The sequence below is a fragment of the Ranitomeya imitator genome, chromosome 1 (assembly GCF_032444005.1).
Source record: "Ranitomeya imitator isolate aRanImi1 chromosome 1, aRanImi1.pri, whole genome shotgun sequence".
NCBI lineage: Eukaryota > Metazoa > Chordata > Amphibia > Anura > Dendrobatidae > Ranitomeya > Ranitomeya imitator.
In genome coordinates, this window is record NC_091282.1 from 188,782,693 (window position 1) to 188,804,362 (window position 21,670).

General features: G+C 49.4%; 1 protein-coding gene across 2 annotated transcripts in view; it reads left to right on the plus strand.

Annotated features, from left to right (window-relative positions):
• YTHDC2 (YTH N6-methyladenosine RNA binding protein C2) overlaps positions 1-21,670 on the plus strand; it is a 272,381-nt gene that overhangs the window by 42,661 nt on the left and 208,050 nt on the right. For both annotated transcript variants that reach the window (XM_069752951.1, XM_069752942.1), the window contains one exon: positions 13,066-13,213. In XM_069752951.1, the coding sequence (XP_069609052.1) occupies positions 13,072-13,213 (142 nt within the window). In that variant the 5' untranslated portion in view covers positions 13,066-13,071. The remainder of the gene's footprint in view (positions 1-13,065; positions 13,214-21,670) is intronic.

The following is a 21,670-nucleotide window of genomic DNA, read 5'->3' on the forward strand; positions in this document are numbered from 1 at the left end:
GGCCGTGTCTCGCAGGCTCAAACCAAGCTCTGGCACCGGCACTCTGGAGCGGAGCGTGCGGCCGCATAGCAATACATGGAGCCGCACGCTCCGCTCCGGAGTGCCGGTGCCAGAGCTTGTATTTAACCTGCGAGACTCGGCCGTATCTCGCTGTAGTGTGACTCCGGCCTTAGACTTTCATTGAGATGTAAAAAATATCTGCAGTTTTGCTGCGGATGTGGGTCCAAGAAACGCTGCAGTTCAGGAGGAGGGAAGTGTGTGGGCAGTGACCAGGGCCGGACTGGCCATCGGGCACTTCTGGCAAATGCCAGAAGGGCCGGTGCCAGTAGTGGGCCGCTGCACTCTTTCCCCACTACTCCCGCCAGTGCCGGCTGTGTTGTATATACTACTACGCAGGCTGTGCTGTATATACTACTACGCGGGCTGTGCTGTATTTACTACTACGCGGGCTGTGCTGTATATACTACTACGCGGGCTGTGCTGTATATACTACTACGCGGGCTGTGCTGTATATACTACTACGCGGGCTGTGCTGTATATACTACCACCCGGGCTGTGCTGTATATACTACCACCCGGGCTGTGCTGTATACTACTACGCGGGCTGTGCTGTATACTACTACTACGCGGGCTGTGCTGTATACTACTACGCGGGCTGTGCTGTATACTACTACGCGGGCTGTGCTGTATACTACTACGCGGGCTGTGCTGTATACTACTACGCGGGCTGTGCTGTATTATGCAGGCTGTGCTATATACTATGCAAGTTGTGCTATATTATATGCGGGCTTTGATATATACTATGGGAGGTATATTATATTCTATGGGGGAGGCCGTGTTATATACTATGTGGCTGTGTTATATACTATTGCGGGGGTATATTCTATTCTATGTGGGAGGTTGTCTTATATACTATGGGGGGTATATTATATTCTATGGGGGAGGCTGTCTTATATACTATGGGGGGCTGCATTATATTCTATGGGGGCTACATTATATTCAATGGGGGCTACATTATATATTATGGGGAGGTGGGCTGCATTATATTCTATGGGGGGCTGTATTAGATTTTATGAGGGATGATTGCATCATACTCTTTGATGGGGCTGCATTATATTCTATGGGGAGGTGGGCTGCATTCTATTCTATTCGGGGCTACATTATATTCTATGGGGGGCTGTATTATATTTATGTTCTATGAGGGGTGATTGCATCATACTCTATGGGGGGCTGCATTATATTATTTGGGGGGTTACATTATACTCTGGGGTGGCTGCATTATACTCAGCAAATTCAGATGTAAGGCTACTTTCACACTTGCGTCGGTACGGGGCCGTCGCAAACCTTCGGCCAGACGTACCAACGGACGTTATGCTAAATTTAGCACAACGTGGGCAGCGGATGCAGTTTTACAACGCATCCGCTGCCCATTGTGATGAGCGTGGAGGAGGGGGCTGAGTTCCAGCCACGCATGTGCGGTCGGAAATGGCAGACACATCGCACAAAAAAGTTACATTGAACTTTTTTTTGTGCGTCGCGTCCGCCAAAACACGACGGATCCGTTGCTAATACAAGTCTATGGGTACAAAACGCATCCTGCGAGCACATTTGCAGGATCCGTTTTTTTCGCCGGATCTTTTTTTTTCTGCCGGATCTTTTTTTTTCCCGCCGTATCCGTTTTTTTTCCACCTGATCGTTTTTTTCCGCCAGATCCGTTTTTTTCTCATAGAGTTGTATTAGCGCCGGAGTGCGTCTGATGGCCACACGTTTCATCCGTTTTTTGCTAGATCAGTCGCTGTGCATTTTTTCGACGTACCAAGAAACCGTTCCTCTGTATGTGTTTTCCGTCCGGCGGAAACAGCTTTTTTGACGGATCCTGCAAAAACGGATTAAACGTGTGGCCATCAGGCGCAATCCGGCGCTAATACAACTCTATGAGAAAAAACATATCTGGCGGAAAAAAAACATCCGGTGGAAAAAAATGGATCCGGCAGAAAAAAACGGATCCGGCGGAAAAAAAAAAGATCCGGTGCAAATAAACGGATCCTGCAAATGTGCTCGCAGGATGCGTTTTACCCATAGACTTGTATTAGCGATGGATGGCCAGACATCGCCTCCGTCGTGCTACGGATCCGTCGTGTTTTGGCGGACCGTCGGCACGAAAAAACTTTCAATTGAAAATTTTTTTGGCCGTCTCGCCCGCCATTTTCTACCGCGCATGCGCGGCAGAAACTCCGCCCCCTCCTCCCCGCACTTCAGAATGGGCAGCGGATGTGTTGAAAAACTGCATCCGCTGCCCACGTCGTGCACAAATTTCACAACGTGCGTCGGTACGTCGGCCCGACGCATAGCGATGGACCCGTACCAACGCAAGAGTGAAAGAGGCCTTAATGAGCGTTGAATTTAAAAAGAAAAAAAAAAGCAGAAAAAAACGGCGTGGACTCCCGCGCAATTTTCTGCGCCAGAGGGGGAAAGCCAACGGCCGGGGCCAATATCTGTAGCCTGCTATGAATACCAGCCCGCAGCTGTCTGCGTAGCCTTTACTGGCTATTAAAGGGAACCTGTCACCCCGTTTTTTGAGATTGAGCTATAAATACTGTTAAATAGGGCCTGCGCTGTGTGTTCGTATAGTGTATGTAGTGTACCCCGATTCCCCATGTATGCTGAGAAATAACTTACCAAAGTCGCCGTTTTTGCCTGTCAATCAGGCTGGTCAGGTCGGGAGGGCGTGGTGACATCGCTGATTCTTCCTCAGCTTTACGTTGGTGGCGTAGTGGCGTAGTGGTGAAGACACAGCGCGCGATCTGCGCTGTCATCCCTTTCGTCGGTGGGGGCGGCCATCTTCCTGGGGCCGCGCGTGCGCAGATCGAGTGCTCTGCTGCACGGGGCTTCAGGAAAATGGCCGCGGGATGCCGCGAGTGCGCATTAGAGATCGCGGCGGCCATTTTCCCAAAGCCGAGATGCAAACTCGGCTTTGGGATACCTTCCATCATTGTGTTCCTGGAGCCCCTGGAGAGTGGTCGCATCAGCTGATGCTCCTGCTCTCCAAGGGAGATCGTCGTGGCACACTCGTTTTAATTGGATTTCTGCGGACAGGGAGTATATTGTTTGTTTATTATTTTAATATTTTTTACAGGGGACACTGGCTTCGGGGAACAAAGTGACAAGTGATGGTGAGTGTGTACTCTGTTATATGTACTGTATGTATGTATGTATGTACTGTATGTATGTATGTACTGTATGTGACATGTCGTTGCATGGTGCATGTCGTTGCATGGTGCAAGTCGTCGCATGGTGCATGTTGCATGTCGTCGCATGGTGCATGCCGCATGGTGCATGCCGCATGGTGCATGCCGCATGGTGCATGCCGCCGCATGGTGCATGCCGCCGCATGGTGCATGTCAATGCATGTAGCATGTCGCATGCCGACGCATGGTGCATGCCGACGCATCGTGCATGTCGTCGCATGATGCATGTAGCATGGTGCATGGTGCATGTCGTCGCATGGTGCATGTCATCGCATGGTGCATGCAGCATGTCGCATGGTGCATGTCGTCGCATGGTGCATGTCGTCGCATGGTGCATGGTTCATGTAGCATGTCGGCGCATAGTGCATGTCGTCACATGGTGCATGTCGCATGGTGCATGCAGCATGTCGCATGGTGCATGTCGTCACATGGTGCATGTCGCATGGTGCATGTTGTCGCATGGTGCATGTTGTCGCATGGTGCATGTTGTCGCATGGTGCATGTTGTCGCATGGTGCATGTTGTCGCATGGTGCATGTTGTCGCATGGTGCATGTTGTCGCATGGTGCCGCATGGTGCATGTTGTCGCATGGTGCATGTAGCATGTTGTCGCATGGTGCATGTCGCATGGTGCATGTTGTCGCATGGTGCATGTCGCATGGTGCATGTAGCATGTTGTCGCATGGTGAATGTCGCATGGTGCATGTTGTCGCATGGTGCATGTCGCATGGTGCATGTAGCATGTCGTCGCATGGTGCATGTTGTCGCATGGTGAATGTCGCATGGTGCATGTCGCATGGTTCATGTCGTCGCATGGTGCATGTTGTCGCATGGTGAATGGTGCATGTTGTCGCATGGTTCATGTCGCATGTCGTCGCATGGTGCATGTAGCATGGTGCACTTGTAGTCCCATCGAACGATGCCTGCACACACACACACACCGCGCCGGCACACACGCACATGCTGGCGGGCAGACACCGGCGCCGGCCCACAAAAACACCGGCGCCGGCGGGCAGACCCCCGGCGACCGCAGCACAGCCCCGCCCGCACATCATGATCCCAGCAGCAGTGAGCACGCACAGCCCCGCCCGCCCCCAGCACAGCCCTGCCCGCCCGCAGATCCCAGCACTCAGAGCAGAGCAGTGAGCACACACAGCCCTGCAGGCAGCCCCCAGCACCGCCCACAGCCCAGTCACTTTTGCTGAGTGACTGCTGACTGTGGGGGCTAGTCACGCCTGCTGCTGACGTCACGTCAATTTCTAGAGTCTGGAAATTGACGTGACGTCGGCGGAAATGAGCGGCGGCTGCAGCCAGGGGGTCACGTGACCCAGACTCAGCAGGCAGAATAGCGCCGCTCACAGGCAATAACGGCAACGGAAGGTAATTGCACAATTCATTAGGGGCCCCGGGGAGGGTACTTTGGGGGGTTAATTGAAAGTAGTGGACAACCCCTTTAATGGGAAATTCAGAATTGATGTGCACATGCTGCGTGTTACAACTCTGCTGGCATCACGGCATGGCCTTGCATCTCTCATACGATCTTACCCACTGCTCCAGGCCATGATGTGGTTTCTGTTTCATGCCAGCTCCATGTTCTGTGTCTCTGCTCTCTGCATGCTTCATGGCTGTGTGTATATAGGGGGGCGGCGCCTGAACTCTCTGGTTCTTATAGGAATCAGGTGCATCTGTCTAATCTGTTCCTGACCAATTACCAAGAGGCCTCCAGTATATAGTGCAGCTCCACCCTGTGGTCTGGGCCTGTGCAATGTGTTAGCTCAGTTACTGTCTAGCTTCTGAGTTTGCCAGGCCTTGCTCTGTGTTTCTCCCTCTCTAGAGGATTTTCGCCTTGCCTTGCCTTGATGTTGTCCGCCCTCCAGGAGGCAGAATATCCTGGTCCCTGTGTCTTTCTCCTTGTGTCTTGTTCCATTGTCTTGTCTGTACTCAGTCTTATCTCGGTCTCCTTGTTTGTGGCTTCCTTCCCTGCTGTGTCTTTCCTTGTGTTCTCTGTCTGCTTACACTCCGCACTGTTGCGGCTCTGCCTGCTCTGTACCTTTGTGGCTTTTTCTCTACTCCTGTTATGACCTGGTGGTTAAGAGGCCACACTGATATGACCTGGTGGCTAAAACGCAACATGGAACGAACTCTGAGAAGGTGGTATCTCTCCTGACCGCAGTCCCTAATCCTAACAACACAACTAAAAATAGCCGTGGGAAGTTCCTGACACTCCCTAGACACCTCGTCACAGCCTCAGATATAACTACCCCTAAAGAAGGAAATAGAAAGCTATCTTGCCTCAGAGAAACCCCCAAAAGGAAAGATAGCCCCCCTCAAATATTGACTGTGAAAGGAGAGGGAAATGACGAACTCAGAAATGAAATTAGAATTCAGCAAAGGGAGGCCAAAACTAAACTAGATAGACAGAGAGCAAAGGATACTGTGCGGTCAGTATTAAAAACTACAAAATCCACGCAGTTTACAAAAATGAAATCCACACCGACTCACGGTGTGGAGGGGCAAATCTGTTTTCCCAGAGCTTCCAGCTAGCCTGAATAAGACATAGTGACAAACTGGACAAAGAGACAAAATGCAAAGCAATAGAGTCCAAACAAATGGACAAACAAAACTAGCAAAACTTATCTTTTGCAGACAAGGACTGGCCATATGAGAAATCCAAGGGAAGAATCAAATCCAACCAAGAACATTGACAGCAGGCATGGACTAGCGCCCAGAGCAGGTTTAAATAACAAACCCAGGCAAGGCGATTAGTGAAGGCAGCTGCTACAGCCACCTAACGGAGCAGCAGTTCCACTCAAAACCACCAGAGGGAGCCCAAGGGCAGAACTCGCAAAAAGACCATTAGCAACCACAGGAGGGAGCTCCAGAACGGAACTCACAACAACTCCGCACTCCTGCGGTTCTGCTCCGTTCTTCTCTGCTCCGCTCCCGTTGCTGCTTTAATCTCTTGCTGCAGCTCCTCTCCGCATTCCTTGCGGTTCCACTCTGCTTAGCTTCTGCAGTAATCTCTTGCTGCAGCTCCTCCACATTCCTTGTGGCTCTGCTCTGCTTAGCTTCTGAAGCTGCAGTAATCTCTTGCTGCAGCTCCTCCACATTCCTTGTGGCTCCGCTCTGCTTAGCTTCTGAAGCTGCAGTAATCTCTTGCTGCAGCTCCTCTCCACATTCCTTGTGGCTCTGCTCTGCTTAGCTTCTGCGGCTGCAATAATCTCTTGCTGCAGCTCCTCTCCGCATTCCTTGCAGTTCTGCTCTGCTTTGCCGCTGCAGAAATCTCTTGCTGCAGCTCCTCTCCGCATTCCTTACGTTCTGCTCTGCTTAGCTTTTGTTGCTACGCTATCTCTTGCTGCTCTTCCGCTCCTATCTGCAGCCTTCCACTTCTCTTCCTGTGTGAACAGGTCCCAACCTGTTCCTTCATTCTCCTTTCCTTCTGGCTTGTTTCCTGCACCTCCTGTGTGAACAGGTCCCTACCTGTTCCTCCATACTACCTTTCCGTACCAGCACCTCCTGTGTGAACAGGTCCCTTCCTGTTTATTCATTCTACATATCAATACCTGCACCTCCTGTGTGAACAGGTTCCTACCTGTTCCTTCATACACCACACCAACCAGCCCTGTGTTCTCTGCCGTGTTCCTGCCAGCCCTTTGTTCTCTGCCGTGTTCCTGCCAGCCCTGTGTTCTCTGCCAGCTCTATGTCTCAGCCGTGCCAGACTATTCGTCTGCATCTCATCCGTGCTCATCTGCTAGTCCTGCCTGATGCCCGCATCAATCCTAGTGTTCCTGTCTCCCAAGTGGGATCAGCAGCCACAGCCAGACACCACCCTGGAGTAGCACCTGGCAGCTGCCTGCTGCACAAGCCTGACCTCACCATCAGAGGCTCCAGTGAAAACCCAGGCAGCTGTCAGTCACGTCCCTTCCAGGGTAGTCTGGTTTGTGGCGCAGTAGGGCCACAAACCCCCCGAGCTCACGCCCACCAGTCAGGGCGTGAGCGTGACACTGCGTAAAAAACGCCCTGATTTGCAGCGTTATATTTTCCGCAGCATGTAATTCTTTTTGCGGGTCTGCAGCGTTTCTGCACCCATTGACTACCATTGAATCAGGCAAATCTGCAGCAAAACCATAGGTTTAAAAAGATCTGCGGTTTTCCTGCGGAGTTGCATGCGAGACACGCTGCAGATCGGGAGGAGGAAAAGTGTGTGGGCGGAGACTGTGTGCGGTGAATATGTGTGCGGGGGCTGTGGGGTTGTGTGTGTGTGTTTGGAGCTGTATGTAGACAATCTACTACTACTAGTCCTATCCGGCAATGCCTGCTACAGTGACAGCTAGCCGATGATGGGACAGTAGTCCCATCATTTGGCTACTGTGTTCAAGTGTAAAAAAAAATAAAAATTAAATAAATAACACATGCACACATACAGTACATACTCCTCATACAACTAATCCCCGACGCCCTCCATCACCTGTAAAAAATAAAAATAAAAAATGAAATAATAAACAACAGTATACTCCCTGTTCCGACGTAATCCATTTAATAATGATTGTCCCATGACGAACTCCCGTGTAGAGCTGTCACATCGGCAGATGTGACCGCTCTGCAGGGGCCTCCGGTGATACAATGTCGGCAGGTATCTTTCCACAGTGTATCACTCCGCCGTCTGAGGTCACTGGAGTTCATGCTGTCACTTGTGAACCGCTGCGTGGGAAAATTCTCATGCAGCAATGCTGTAACACTGCAGGAGCCATTATCTCCTGTCAGTGTGTCACTGGAGGCCCTGTAGAGCGGTCACATCGCCTGATGTGACATCTCTTTAGGGGAGCTCATCCTGGGACACTCGTTATTAAATGTCGGAACAGGGAGTATACTGTTGGTTTAATATTTTATTTTTATTGCATGAGATCGATGGCGTTGAAGGAATTAGACATGTAGTAAGGCTATGTGCACATGTTACGGATTAGGCTTAGGAATTTCTGGTGCGGATTCTGCCTCTCCTGGCAGAAAACGCACCTGCGGATTAATCGCGTTTTTGTGCAGTTCCGCAGCGTTTTTTGTGTGTTTTTGCTGCGGTTTTCTTGCAGATTTGCTGCGTTTTTTACCCCTGTGGTTTTCTGTAATGGAATGGGTACAAAAACGCTACAGATTCACAAAAAAGAATTGACATGCTGCTACTTTTAAACCGCTGCGTTTCCGCAGCGGATTTTCCGCAAAGTGTGCACAGCATTTTTTTTTTCATTGATCTACATTGTACTGTAAATCAATTGCGGATGTGCAGCGTTTCTGCACCTCAAAAAACGCAGCGGATCCGCAGAGAATCCGCAACTTGTGCACATACCCTAAAGGTGGCAAACTGTGTGGTATTTTATTTCATTAAAATACTTTTTTCTGGCTGTTTATTTAACCCCTTAACAACTATAGGATTAGTAGTGGATAGGTGTCTTATTGACACCTCTCCATTACTAAGTCATCTTGATGTCACATTACAATACAAAGGTGACATCAACCCCACAAATATTACCCTATATGCCACCCTTACAGGGCAGTGGGAAGAGAGAGGCTAAGGTCAATTTCACAATGGCGTATCCGTGCACAGCGTTTGATCCGCATATGTCTTGCGTACCTATCTTTAACATGGTGTACGGAGGGACATGCGTCTGCATCAGTTCGCATGAGGATGCGTACGCATGCGTCGTTTTGTGGTGTGCGGCGGGGTCCGGCGAATGCAACATGTTGCATTTTTTGAGGCGTCAATTATGCTCAGTCATCCGCATACAGATGATTGCGGATGGAGTGCATCAAAACAACGCATTACTGTCTAAGGGAACGCATTGGTACTTAAGGAAATGCGTATGCATGCGATCTATGCTCTTATGTACTTTGGATTGCGCATGTCCAGGAAATGTTTTGAGACACGCCCTCCTGGACATATTGAACACATGTGCATAAACAATGCAAACACAGGCAAAAACACATACAAACGCATGCACATGCAGCGTTTTTTTGCCGTCATGCGTAAGCTGATGCAGATAAAAAAACGCTGCGTAAACATGCGGTTGCAAGCGTTTTGCCATGCGTTTGCGCATGCAGATGATAGGCTGCGCATAGAAACGTTAATGTAAACCTAGCCTAAGTGCCGGAATTGGCGCATTTTAGAGATGCGCCATTTCTGGGACGGCTGTGAGCTGGTGTTTGTAGTCAGGGGGCCAATATCCATGGCCCCTTCATAGGCTATTAATATCAGACTGCAGCTGTCGACATAGCCTTTTCTGGTGATTATAGGGGGACCCCACCTTGTTTTTTTTTGAGGGGGGTCTCGCTATTTTAATAGACAGTAAAGGCTAAATATACAGCTGTGGGCTGATATTCAAAGCCTGGGAAGATCCATGGGTATTAACTAGTGATGAGCGAGTGTACTCGTTGCTCGGGTGGTCTCCAAGTATTTGTAACTGCTTGGAGATTTAGTTTTTGTTGACGCAGCTGTATGATTTACGGCTGCTAGTCAGCCTGAGTACATGTGTTAGTTGCCTGGTTGCTAGGGAATCCCCACTTGTATTCAAGCTGTCTATTAGCTGTAAATCATGCAGCTGAGGCAACGAAAACTAAATCTCCGAGCACTTACAAATACTTGGAGACCACCCGAGCATCAAGTATACTTGCTCATCACTAGTATTAACCCCTTCCTAGGCTATAAACATTGGCCCCCAGTCGCTGGCTTTCCCTCTCTGGTGCAGAAAATTGTGCAGGAGCCCACGCCATTTTTTTTCACTTTTTAAAAAAAAAATGAAACGGATACTGCGTTTAAGACCGGGGTCACACGTGCGAGAAACTCGCACGAGTCTCGCACCTCAATACCCGGCACTGCCGCCGGCACTCGGGGTCGGAGTGTGCGACTGCATGTATTTCTATGTAGCTGAACGCTCCGTCCCGAGTGTCGGTGGCAGTGCCGGGTACTGAGGTCTGAGACTCGTGTGGCTTTCTGGCAAGTGTGACCCCGGCCTAACGCAGATTTTGTGTGTCTTTATTTAACTCTTTGTTAAATTTTATTATGTTTATTACTAAGCATTGGGCTTGGTATTATCTATTGTAACAACTCTGCTGGCATCACGGCATGGCCTCTCATCTCTCACACTATCTTACCCACAGCTCCAGGTCATGTTGCGGTTTCTGTTTTTTGCCAGCACCATATTCTGTGCCTCTGCTCTCTGCATGCTTCCTGGCCGTGTGTATAGGGGGGCGGCACCTGAACTCTCTGGTTCTTATAGGAATCAGGTGCACCTCTCTAATCTATTCCTGACCAATTACCAAAAGCCCTCCAGTATTTAGTGCAGCTCCACCCAGTGGACTGGTCCTGTGCAATGTGTTAGCTCAGTTTGTGTTTAGCATCTGAGTTTGCCAGGCCTTGCTCTGTGTTATTCCCTCTCTTGAGGCTTTTCTCTGTGTTCTTGCCTTGATCTTGTTGTCCGCCCTCCAGAAGGCAGAATTTCCTGGTCCCTGTGTTTTTGTTCATCTTCCTTGTCTGAACTTAGTCTTATCTCGGTCTCCTTGTCTGTGGCTTCCTTCTCTGTAGTGTCTGTCCTTGTGTTCTCTGTCTGCTTATGCTCTGCACTCTTGCGGCTCTGCCTGCTCTGTACCTTTGTGGCTTTACCTCTGCTCCGCATTCCTGCGGTTCTGCTCCATTCTACTCTGCTTTGCTTCTGCTGCTGCTGTATTCTCTTGCTGCAGCTCCTCTCCACATTCCTTGCGGTTCTGCTCTGCTTTGCTGCTGCAGAAACCTCTTGCTGCAGCTCCTCTCCACATTCCTTTTGGCTCTGCTCTGCTTAGCTTCTGCAGAAATCTCTTGCTGCAGCTCCTCTCCGCATTCCTTGCGGTTCTGCTCTGCTTAGCTTTTGTTGCTACGCTATCTCTTGCTGCTCTTCCGCTCCTATCTGCAGCCTTCCACTTCTCTTCCTGTGTGAACAGGTCCCAACCTGTTCCTTCATTCTCCTTTCCTTCTGGCTTGTTTCCGTACCTGCATCTCCTGTGTGAACAGGTCCCTACCTGTTCCTTCATACACCACACCTTCATACACCGTTCCTGCCAGCCCTGTGTTCTCTGCCGTGCCTGCCAGCCCTGTGTTCTCTGCCGTGCCTGCCAGCCCTGTGTTCTCTGCCGTGCCTGCCAGCCCTTTGTTCTCTCCCGTGCCTGCCAGCCCTATGATCTCTGCCGTGCCTGCCAGCCCTGTGTTCTCTGCCGTGTCGCTGCCAGCCTTGTGTCTCAGCCGTGCCAGCCTACTCGTCTGAGTTTCAGCCGTGCTCTTCTGCCAGTCCTGCCTTCATGATTAAGGGTGCTTAGTCACCGGAAACGCGTTGACCTTGGTTTTAATTTTTTTGTATGCTGATGTTTTGTCCTTTCACTATATTTTAAGTGAAATAAATTATGGATTTTTCACTATTTCGTTGAGCTGGATCTCCTTCTCTTTCCTGTCAGTCCTGCCTGATGCCCGCACCTCTCCTAGTGTTCCTGTTCTCCAAGTGGGATCAGCAGCCACAGCCAGACACCACCCTGGAGTAGCACCTGGCAGCTGCCTGCTGCACAGACCTGACCTCACCATCAGAGGCTCCAGTGAAAACCCAGGCAGTTGTTATAGTCACGCCCCTTGCAGGGTAGTCTGGTTTGTGGCACAGTGGGACCACAAACCCTCCGAGCTCACGCCCACCAGTCAGGGCGTGAGTGTGACATCTATCTATAGATATATCTATCTATCTGAACTGACAATTGCGAAGCTGCTTCTTCTGATAGTGGACGCTGCCAAGAATTGCACATCCGCCTCCTGTTCAAATCATTAGGAGGGAGATGTGCATTACCCCACTGTGGCCTTTATCAGGAGACAGAGCAGCACCACCATTGAGCAGTTCCGGCAGCGGCTGCCGACACCGAGAACAGCTGATCGGCGAGGGTGCTGGGTCTCCTATCCTGAGACCACATTATGGGTGTCAGGTCCGAGCATTCCTACATGAACAGTTTCCTGGAAAGTGGATTGGTCGTCGTGGGCCAGTTGAATAGCCACCAAGGTCTCCTGATCTCACCCCCTTAGACTTTTATCTTTGGGGTCATCTGAAGGCAATTGTCTATGCTGTGAAGATACGAGATGCACATAATCTGAAACAACAGATACTGGAAGCCTGTGCTAGCAATTCTTCTGTGGTGTTGCTATCAGTGTGTTAAGAGTGGGAGAAGAGGGTTGCATTAACAATCCAACACAATGGGTAGCACTTTGAACACATTTTATAAATGGTCATAAACTTGTAAATAACTCATGAAATAATAAAGTTACGTTAAAACCAAGCACACCATTGTTTTTCTTGTGAAATTCTCGATACGTTTGATATGTTGCATGACCCTCTTCCCATTGGCAAAAAATAAAGTTGGATCTAAAATGGCCGACTTTAAAATGGCCGCCATGGTCACCACCATCTGGAAAAGTTTTCCCCCTCCCATATACTAATGTGCCACAAACAAGAAGTTGATATCACCAACCATTCCCATTTTATTTAGGTGTATCCATATAAATGGGCAACCCTGTACAATATAGATGTATGATTACAACTATTCTAATATTTTTTGTCCTTTGACAAGTTCAGACCTCCTAAATTCTTCCAGTAATTGCATTGCTGTAACGATATCTCATATGTTATAGAATGTTTTTAATCATAATATTCCAGTAAAGTTGATTACACAGTTGTCTTATGCCTTTGTTGGGTGTTTTTTTTTTCTGTAAAATAGATCCATTTCTATGTGACAATTTATGGACTATAAATACTTTTTTTTTTTTTGTAGTAAAAAATGTCACGTACCGGTGCAATTTTGAAATCTAGCACTTCCAAATCTGGAAAAGCAAAAGGGCTGAAGGACATTCGTATAGATGAAGAGGTGAAGATTGCTGTTAATCTCGCGTTGGACAGATTTTGTTATGGTGACGAGAAAGGTATATACTCAGGACCATTATTCTTTTATTTAGTAATTTCATTATATGAACACTTAACCCATTACTTGCCAAATTAGCAAATTTTTTTTTATGACAGATTTTTAATGATTTGGGTCCTAATGAATCAGAAACATAATTTGTAAAATTTTTTCAAGTACGGATTTTTCAGAAAAGGGCGTCCCAATATTCAATTAAAAATGACAATGACATGATTTCCTATTTTGAAAACATTCATTTTACAAACACAACACAAAAAATTGGACCTAATTATAAAAATTATAAAATCTTAGTTGCTAGAAGCTGAAGATTAGGCTTCCCAAAAAAAGGACATTGGTAGATAATGGGTTAATTGTACAGTAAAAATAGATGCACATACAGTATATGGTTTACATGCCTGATTCCTCTTCTATGTCATTACGAGAAAAGGACGAACAAGAGAGTAAAGTGAGTGACTCAAGTAATAAATGGATGTTAGAGAATTTGTGCTTATTGAATACCCAGATAATAAAAAGTAATAGCATACTATCAATTAATATTCCAACCAACAGGGTTCAACCACTATAACTCTGCTATTGAAGTCTCTGAAGCTGGCCGAATCCAGTGAAGAAGCATGTGCTTTTTGCCTACTTCCTAATAAACTGGCCAATGCTGGTAGGCTACAGATGTTGCCAGTAATTGGGCAATGACCAGTGAATTATAGAATTACCATATTTTGAAGACTATAAGACGCACCCCAAGTTTTGTGGAGGAAAATAGGAAAACATTTTTTTTTTCTCCTTCGCCTCATTGGGGGACACAGACCATGGGTTGTATGCTGCTTGCCACTAGGGCCTCTTTCACACATCCTGTCTTTTCAGATCCGTTGCAATGCGTCGATTTGGGAAAAAAACGGATCCTGCAAATGTGCCCGCAGGATCGTATTTTTTCCCATAGACTTGTATGAGCGACGGATGGCCACATGTCGCATCAGTTTTGGCGGACCGTCGTCTGGAAAAAACGTTCAATGTAACGTTTTTTTGTCTGCGTTGGGGAAACGTGTCGCAACGGATCCTGTGGCATACGTCATTGACTAGAATGGAAGCCTATGGACGCAGGATCCGTCGTGACACGTCTTATGACAGAATCCAGCGCTGGAATCCGTTTTTTTACACTGAGCATGCTCAGAATCAGGAATTTGTAGCCAATTGGCCAGACAGGCCCCAAATCTATATAAACCTGACCTGGGGCGTCACCCCCAAATGTGCCAGCAAGACTCCTGCCAGCCTGAAGACAGCCAGCCAGTCAATATATTGGTTTCCCTATTTTCCAGTAGCCAATCACATTTGGGAGACTCCCATTTTTAGGCATGGAAAATGGATCCGTCAAAAAAAACGGATGAAACAGATGGTAAAAACGGATGCAAGGGATCAATTTTTCGACGGAACCGTCTAGCTGATCCGTCGAAATACTGGATACAGTTGCATCCGGTTTTCACTATTTTTGACGCATCCGTCGATACATCGCGCCGATGGATTAAAGAAAACAAGTGTGAAAGTAGCCTAGGTGGCTGACACTAAGTTAACACAAAAAAAAGTTAGCTCCTCCTCTGCAGTATACACCCTCGTGCTGGCTCCCAGAGAACAAGTTCTTGGTTAGTGTCTGTAGGAGGCACATGGACGGGTCTGCTATTCAGACCCAAAACTCTTTTTATTTTAATTTTTAATTTTACAATTTTTACATTTTTTTATTTTATTTTTTACAATGGACAAAGGGGCGACAGATCCTTTCAAGGGTCCGATCTCCCCGAACCATGAACAGGCGAGCACGGAGAGTGTCGCCTCTCTGTATCCTCTCCTGCGATGTGGGATGCCACGCCTGAGCTGATTCTTAGGGGCGACGGGTCCCTTCAAGGGCACTGATCTCCCCACACCTTCAACGGGCAAGCGCATGGTGTGTCGTCTCCACGTATCCTCTTCCGTAGCCAGGCTTATTGCCATACATTCAGTCCTGTCCCATCTGAGGGGATTAACCCCTTGGATGTACAGAGGCTCACCTGATGGCGTCCGAGCAGCTCCCACTGAACCACCACTGTTAAATCGGATGGTACAATGAGGCAGACGGTACCTCTCCATCTCCCTCCTAAAGGGATGGTGGATTGAGGGTTTTTCCCCCCTTTCCCTGCACCGTCCAAACAAGCAGCAGCACAGGAGGACCTGCAGCAAGCTGCCTTACCTGCCACCCGGCAGCTTCTCCGGGTAAGTGCCGGGGCTGGAGGGCTCCTTTCAGGCGGTCTTGGACGGCGCTGGGTAAGGGGAAGCCATCCTCATTGCGGGGGCGCGCATCGGCTCCTTCCTGCATCGGCTCCGGCCCTGTTCTAGGCCGCAACCCCTGACTCCGCACACGCTATGGCGCGATGCGGAGGCTCCGCCCACCAGTCCTAGCGCTTCTTGCACAGCACGAGAAGCTCCTCTCAAATCTCAGGGGGCATCTTTCTCCCCCCAGACTGCCTCAGCACTATCTTCCATCAGGACGGAGGCAACAGGTGTCGCGCTGGGTCCACGCAGGAGGAGTAACGCAGGAGGAGCGGGGACACAGACCTGGGTAAGGGAACGCTGCATTTTACAGATTGAATCCCTCCGTGATCCTCCTCCCTGCTCTAACCCCTTCTTTTATTGGCAGTACCCCTTCTCAGCAGCCCCTAATATTATCGGGCCGCATAGAAGGGTACATCATGTCCCAGCCTAAGGCATCAAAAAAGTCTAACAAGACTATGGCTATATTCTTTACTTCATGCTCCTCCTGCCAATTGCGTTTCATAAGGTTCAGAGTTCGCCGCTCTGCAATGCCTGTGACCCCAGCTGCACTCGGGAGCCCTCCGCCGCCACCAAGCCCACTGTACCTAGTCCCCCTGAATGGGCTTTGTTACTGTCTCAATCCATGACTTCTCTGGCCAAAGCGATTGAATCCATCCGTGATCCTTCGGGGGACCAGAGCGTTTGCAGGACTCATGTAGATGGACCCTCCCCAAGCCGGGAGCAGTCGGATAGCACCGGCTCAAAGCACTCTAGAAGCCCTCAGTCACCTAGAGAACGGATCCGTAGCATGTCCTGAGCAGACGAGTCTTGTCGCCTCAGAGCTCCGTTTCTCGCTCTCTCCAGAGTTCAGTAGCGAATGCGAATCTGATGGTTCCTTTGATAGCTAGACTTTCAGAAGATGGTGGATTCGCTTATTGAGGCAGTCAAGCAGGCTTTAGAGGTTGAGGAAGATTCCGGCTCCGCTCCGGATCAGACCATGTCTTTAAGAGAATAAATGCTCTCATAAGGCAATTGCTATTCACCCTGAATTTAGAGCCATAGTTAATAGGCATAGAGAGCGCCCGGATAAACGCTTCACAGGACAAAGGCCTCTTGAAGCCAAGTATCCTTTTTCAGCTAATCTGAAAAAGGATTGGGCGGAATCTCCGGTGGTAGATCACCCAGTATCCCGCCTAGCATCAAAAATTCTCTTGTCCGTGCCGGATGGCTCATCATCAAAAATCCCATGGACCGTCAGAATGCTTGGCCCGCTCTGTTTTTGATTCCTTAAAGGGACACTGTCACCTGAATTTGAAGGGAACAATCTTCAGCCATGAAGGCGGGGTTTTGGGGTTTTTGATTCACCCTTTCCTTACCCGCTGGCTGCATTCTGGCTGCAATATTGGATTGAAGTTCACTCTCTGTCCTCCGTAGTACATGCCTGCACAAGGCAATCTTGCCTTGCGCAGGCGTGTACTATGGAGGACAGAAAATGAACTTCAATCCAATATTGCAGCCAGCATGCAGCCAGCGGGTAAGGAAAGGGTGAATCAAAAACCCCAAAACCCCGCCTCCATGGCTGAAGATTGTTCCCTCCAAATTCAGGTGACAGTGTCCCTTTAAGTTCGGCTCTGTATCCATCCTTTGCCCCAGCATGGATAGCTAAGGCTATGGTTTTCAGGTCAGAGACCTTGGCTAATTCACTTCGGAACAGTAACCTTCCTCCAGAGGCGGCGCACCTTGCCAACCAAATTTCCCGGGCAGGCGATTATCTAGTACATGCGTCCTTGGATGTGGCTGGTTGTGCTGCTCAGGCAGCAGCCAATGCCATCTCTATCAGAAGGTCATTATGGCTCAGAGAGTGGAATGGTACCTTCACACATAACGATATTGTTGCTATTTGTGACGTAGCAACGATATCGTTAATAAAATCGCTATGTGTGACAGCGACCAACGATCAGGCCCCTGCTGGGAGATCGTTGGTCGCTGAATAAAGTCCAGAACTTTATTTGGTCGCTGGACTCCTGCTGACATCGCTGGATCGGCGTGTGTGACACCGATCCAGCGATGTCTTCACTGGTAACCAGGGTAAACATCGGGTAACTAAGCGCAGGGCCGCGCTTAGTAACCCGATGTTTACCCTGGTTACCATGCTAAAAGTAAAAAAAAAACAAACACTAGATACTTACCTAACGCTGTCTGTCCTCCAGCGCTGTGCTCTGCTCTCCTCCTGTACTGGCTGTGAGCCGGAAAGCAGAGCGGTGACGTCACCGCTCTGCTTTCCGGCTCACAGACAGTACAGGAGGAGAGCAGAGAAGCAGAGCGCAGCGCTGGAGGACAGACAGCGGTAGGTAAGTATCTAGTGTTTGTTTTTTTTTTACTTTTAGCATGGTAACCAGGGTAAACATCGGGTTACTAAGCGCGGCCCTGCGCTTAGTAACCCGATGTTTACCCTGGTTACCGGCATCGTTGGTCACTGGAGAGCGGTCTGTGTGACAGCTCTCCAGCGACCAAACAGCGACGCTGCAGCGATCCGGATCGTTGTCTGTATCGCTGCAGCGTCGCTTAATGTGAAGGGGCCTGAAGGCGGACTCTGCATCAAAAAAGTCTCTCACCTCCCTTCCTTATCAAAGCGGCCGCTTATTTGGGGAAAAGCTGTATCAGATCATTTCTGATACTACAGGAGGAAAGAGTAAATTCCTTCCTCAACAGAGACTTAGGCGTACCTTTCGGAGACAGCAACAAATCCGTTTCCATTCCTTTCGCTCCACTCCAAGCTGGGCCACTACCACTACTTTGTCCAGTTCAGAACGTTCTCCACGAAGAGATGGAGGAACTCGGATCTCGTACACGCCTAACCACCATTGGAAGTCTCGACCCAAACAGTCGAGGCCTAAAGGACCTAGATTCCAGAGATTATCCTCACGCTGACTATCAGCGCTATCCGGTCGACACCGGCAGGGTAGGCGGCCGCCTACTTCTCTTTCGTCAGGTCTGGCTTTCCATCGTCTCCTACGAGTGGGTCAGAGATCTGGTGTCGTCCGGGTACAAAATCGACTTTGCTACTCACCCTCCTTCACGTTTCTTTCCCTCCCGTCCTCCCTCTTCAGAGTCAAGGGCATACTCTTTCTCTCTGGCCATAGACGCATTGCATGATGATGGCGTCATTGTCCCCGTCCCAGAAAGCGAAAGGTTTCACGGTTTCTTTTCAAACCTTTTCGTTGTTCCAAGGAAGGACGGAAAGGTGAGACCCATACTAGACCTCCAAACTTCTAAACAAGTTTGTCAAGGTCCGTCATTTCCGCATGTAATTTCTGCTTTCCGTTATCACTTCCCTGGAAGAAGGGGAATTCTTGGCCTCAATCGACATCCGAGACGCTTACTTGCACTTTCCAATTTTTCCTCCTCACCAGAGATTCCTGTGCTTCGCCATTCACGACCAGCATTTCCAATTCACAGCTTTGCCCTTCGGCCTTGCTACGGCCTCCAGAGTGTTCACAAAGGTCATGGAGGCAGTCATGTCCATCCTGCTCTCTCGGGGCGTGATCGTTCTGCCCTATCTGGATGATCTGTTGATCAAAGGTCCATTCTTCCACAACTGCGTGGAGTCCGTTCACATTACTTGCGATACCCTTTCTCGCCTGGGCTGGCTGATAAACTTAAGCAAATCCTCCCCGGTCCCAGTCCAGCAGATTTCATTTCTAGGAATGTCCCTGGACTTTTCTCGGGGGGGAGTTGGTAATTCTCCATTCAGACAAAGTCTTAAGGTACCGTCACATTAAGCAACTTACCAACGAGAACGACAGCGATCCGTGACGTTGCAGCGTCCTGGATAGCGATCTCGTTGTGTTTGACACGCAGCAGCAATCAGGATCCTGCTGTGACATCGCTGGTCGTAGCTGAAAGTCCGGAACTTTATTTGGTCGTCAGGTCGGCGTGATTCTTCATGTTTGGCAGCAAAAGCAACGATGCCTGCAATCGTTTTCCATGGAGCGAACAACCAGCGAGTCACTGGATCGCTCCTGCATCGCTCAGCTGTTGTCGGTGTTTGACGTCTCCCCTTGGGACCTAAACAGCGACGCTGCAGCGATCGGCTCGTTGTCTATATCGCTGCAGCGTCGCTAAATGTGACGGTACCTTTAGCCCTTCAACAAGGGGCCCGAGCGCTTCGTCAGTCTTACCCTCAGTCCATCCGGTTTGCAATGAGGGTACTAGGAAAGATGGTGGCGGCAATGGAAGTGGTCCCCTTTGCGCAACTGCACATTCGTCCCCTACAACATACCCTTCTGTCAGCTTGGCACAGAAATCCTTTCTCCCTCGATCGAAGGTGCCGCTTATCCCTGAAGGTCAGACAAACTCTCAGGTGGTGGACATTGAACTCTCCCCTCAACCGGGGGAAGTCTTTTCTACCTGTTCAATGGCTAGAGGTGACTACGGATGCCAGTCTTTTGGGCTGGGGAGCAGTCTTCTGCCATCACACTGCTCAGGGCCGCTGGTCAATTCAGGAATCGAAGCTACCGATCAACGTTCTGGAGATCCGTGCTATTTGACTGGCCCTGCAGCACTTCCATCATCATCTGGAGGGTCACCCCTTCCGTGTCCAATCATACAGCGCCACGGCTGTGGCATACATCAATCATCGGGGGTACCCCACAGCAGGATGACCATGTCCGATGTAACTCACATCCTTCAATGGGAAGAGAACAACCACTCTGTGATCTCAGCGGTGCACATTCCAGGAGTGTAAAACTGGACATCGGACTTCTTCTGCTGCCAGGGTCTCACTTCGGGGGAGTGGGAGCTCCATCCGGAAGTTTTCTCCCAAATCTGTCTTCGCTGGGGGATCCCAGATGTTGATCTCATGGCATCCAGACTGAATGCTAAGGTTCCCCAGTTTATAGCGAGATCTCAAGATCCAAGAGCCATCGGTGTGCGACGCTCTGGTTCTTTCATGGCGCCAATTTCACCTTCCATACATTTTTCCTCCTCTACCGATACTCCCCAGAGCAATCAGGAAAATCAAGGCGGAAGGAATACCAGTAATCCTGGTTGCTCCTTATTGGCCTCGACGCACGTGGTTCGCAGAGTTGGTACGCCTCATCGCCGACATACCCTGGAGACTGCCAGATCTATTCTCCCAGGGCCCCATCTACCACCATTACTGAGGGGCCCTGTGTTTAACGGCGTGGCCGTTGAATCCGGGGTTTTAACCCAGGCAGGGTTTTCTCAATAGGTCATTTCTGCCATGGTTAGTACCCGTAAACCCTCATCGGTACGCATCTGTCATCATACCTGGAAGACATTTTTTGATTGGTGCAAGGATGGTGGTCTTTCTCCTCTCATATTCTCAGTTCCCACCCTTTTAGAGTTCCTACAGGCCGGTCTGGACTCCGGGTTGGCACTCGGCTCTCTCAAGGGCCAAATCTCCACTCTGTCAATCTTATTTCAGAGACGCATCGCATCAAGACTTCAAGTTAAGACTTTTCTTCAGGGGGTGTCACATGTCACTCCTCCCTATCGCATGCCTTTAGAGCCTTGGGACCTCAACTTGGTGCTAAGTGCCCTTCAGGAACCTCCCTTTGAACCGCTTCAGGACATTTCGCTGGTCTTTCTGTCCTGGAAAGTTGTTTTCCTTGTGGCGATAACATCAATCAGAAGGGTTTTGGAATAAGCCGCCTTATCCTGCCGGGCGCCTTTTCTTAACTTCCATCAGGGCAAGGTTGTCCTCAGGCCGTCGCCGTCCTTTTTGCCAAGGGTCGTTTTGTCCTTCCATCTCAACGAGGACATTCTTCTTCCTTCCTTTTGTCCGACCCCTATTCACAGAATTGAAAGAGCTCTCCACACCCTGGACCTGGTCAGAGCTCTGCAAAGGTTCTTCTCAAGTACGGCATCCTTCAGAAGAACAAATGCTGTGTTTGTTCTCCGGAAGGTCACAAGAAGGGTCTTTCCGCTTCTAAGGACATGATTGCCAGGTGGATTCGTTCCACCATCCAGGAGTCTTACCGAGTCAGAGGTCAGCTTATCCCAACGGGGATCAGAGCACACTACACTCGAGCGGTGGGGGCTTCTTGGGCCATTAGGCATCAGGCGGGGGCGGAGCAGGTCTGTAAAGCTGCGACTTGGTCCAGTTTACATACCTTCGCAAAGCACTATAATATTCACTCTCAGGCTTCAACGGATGCGA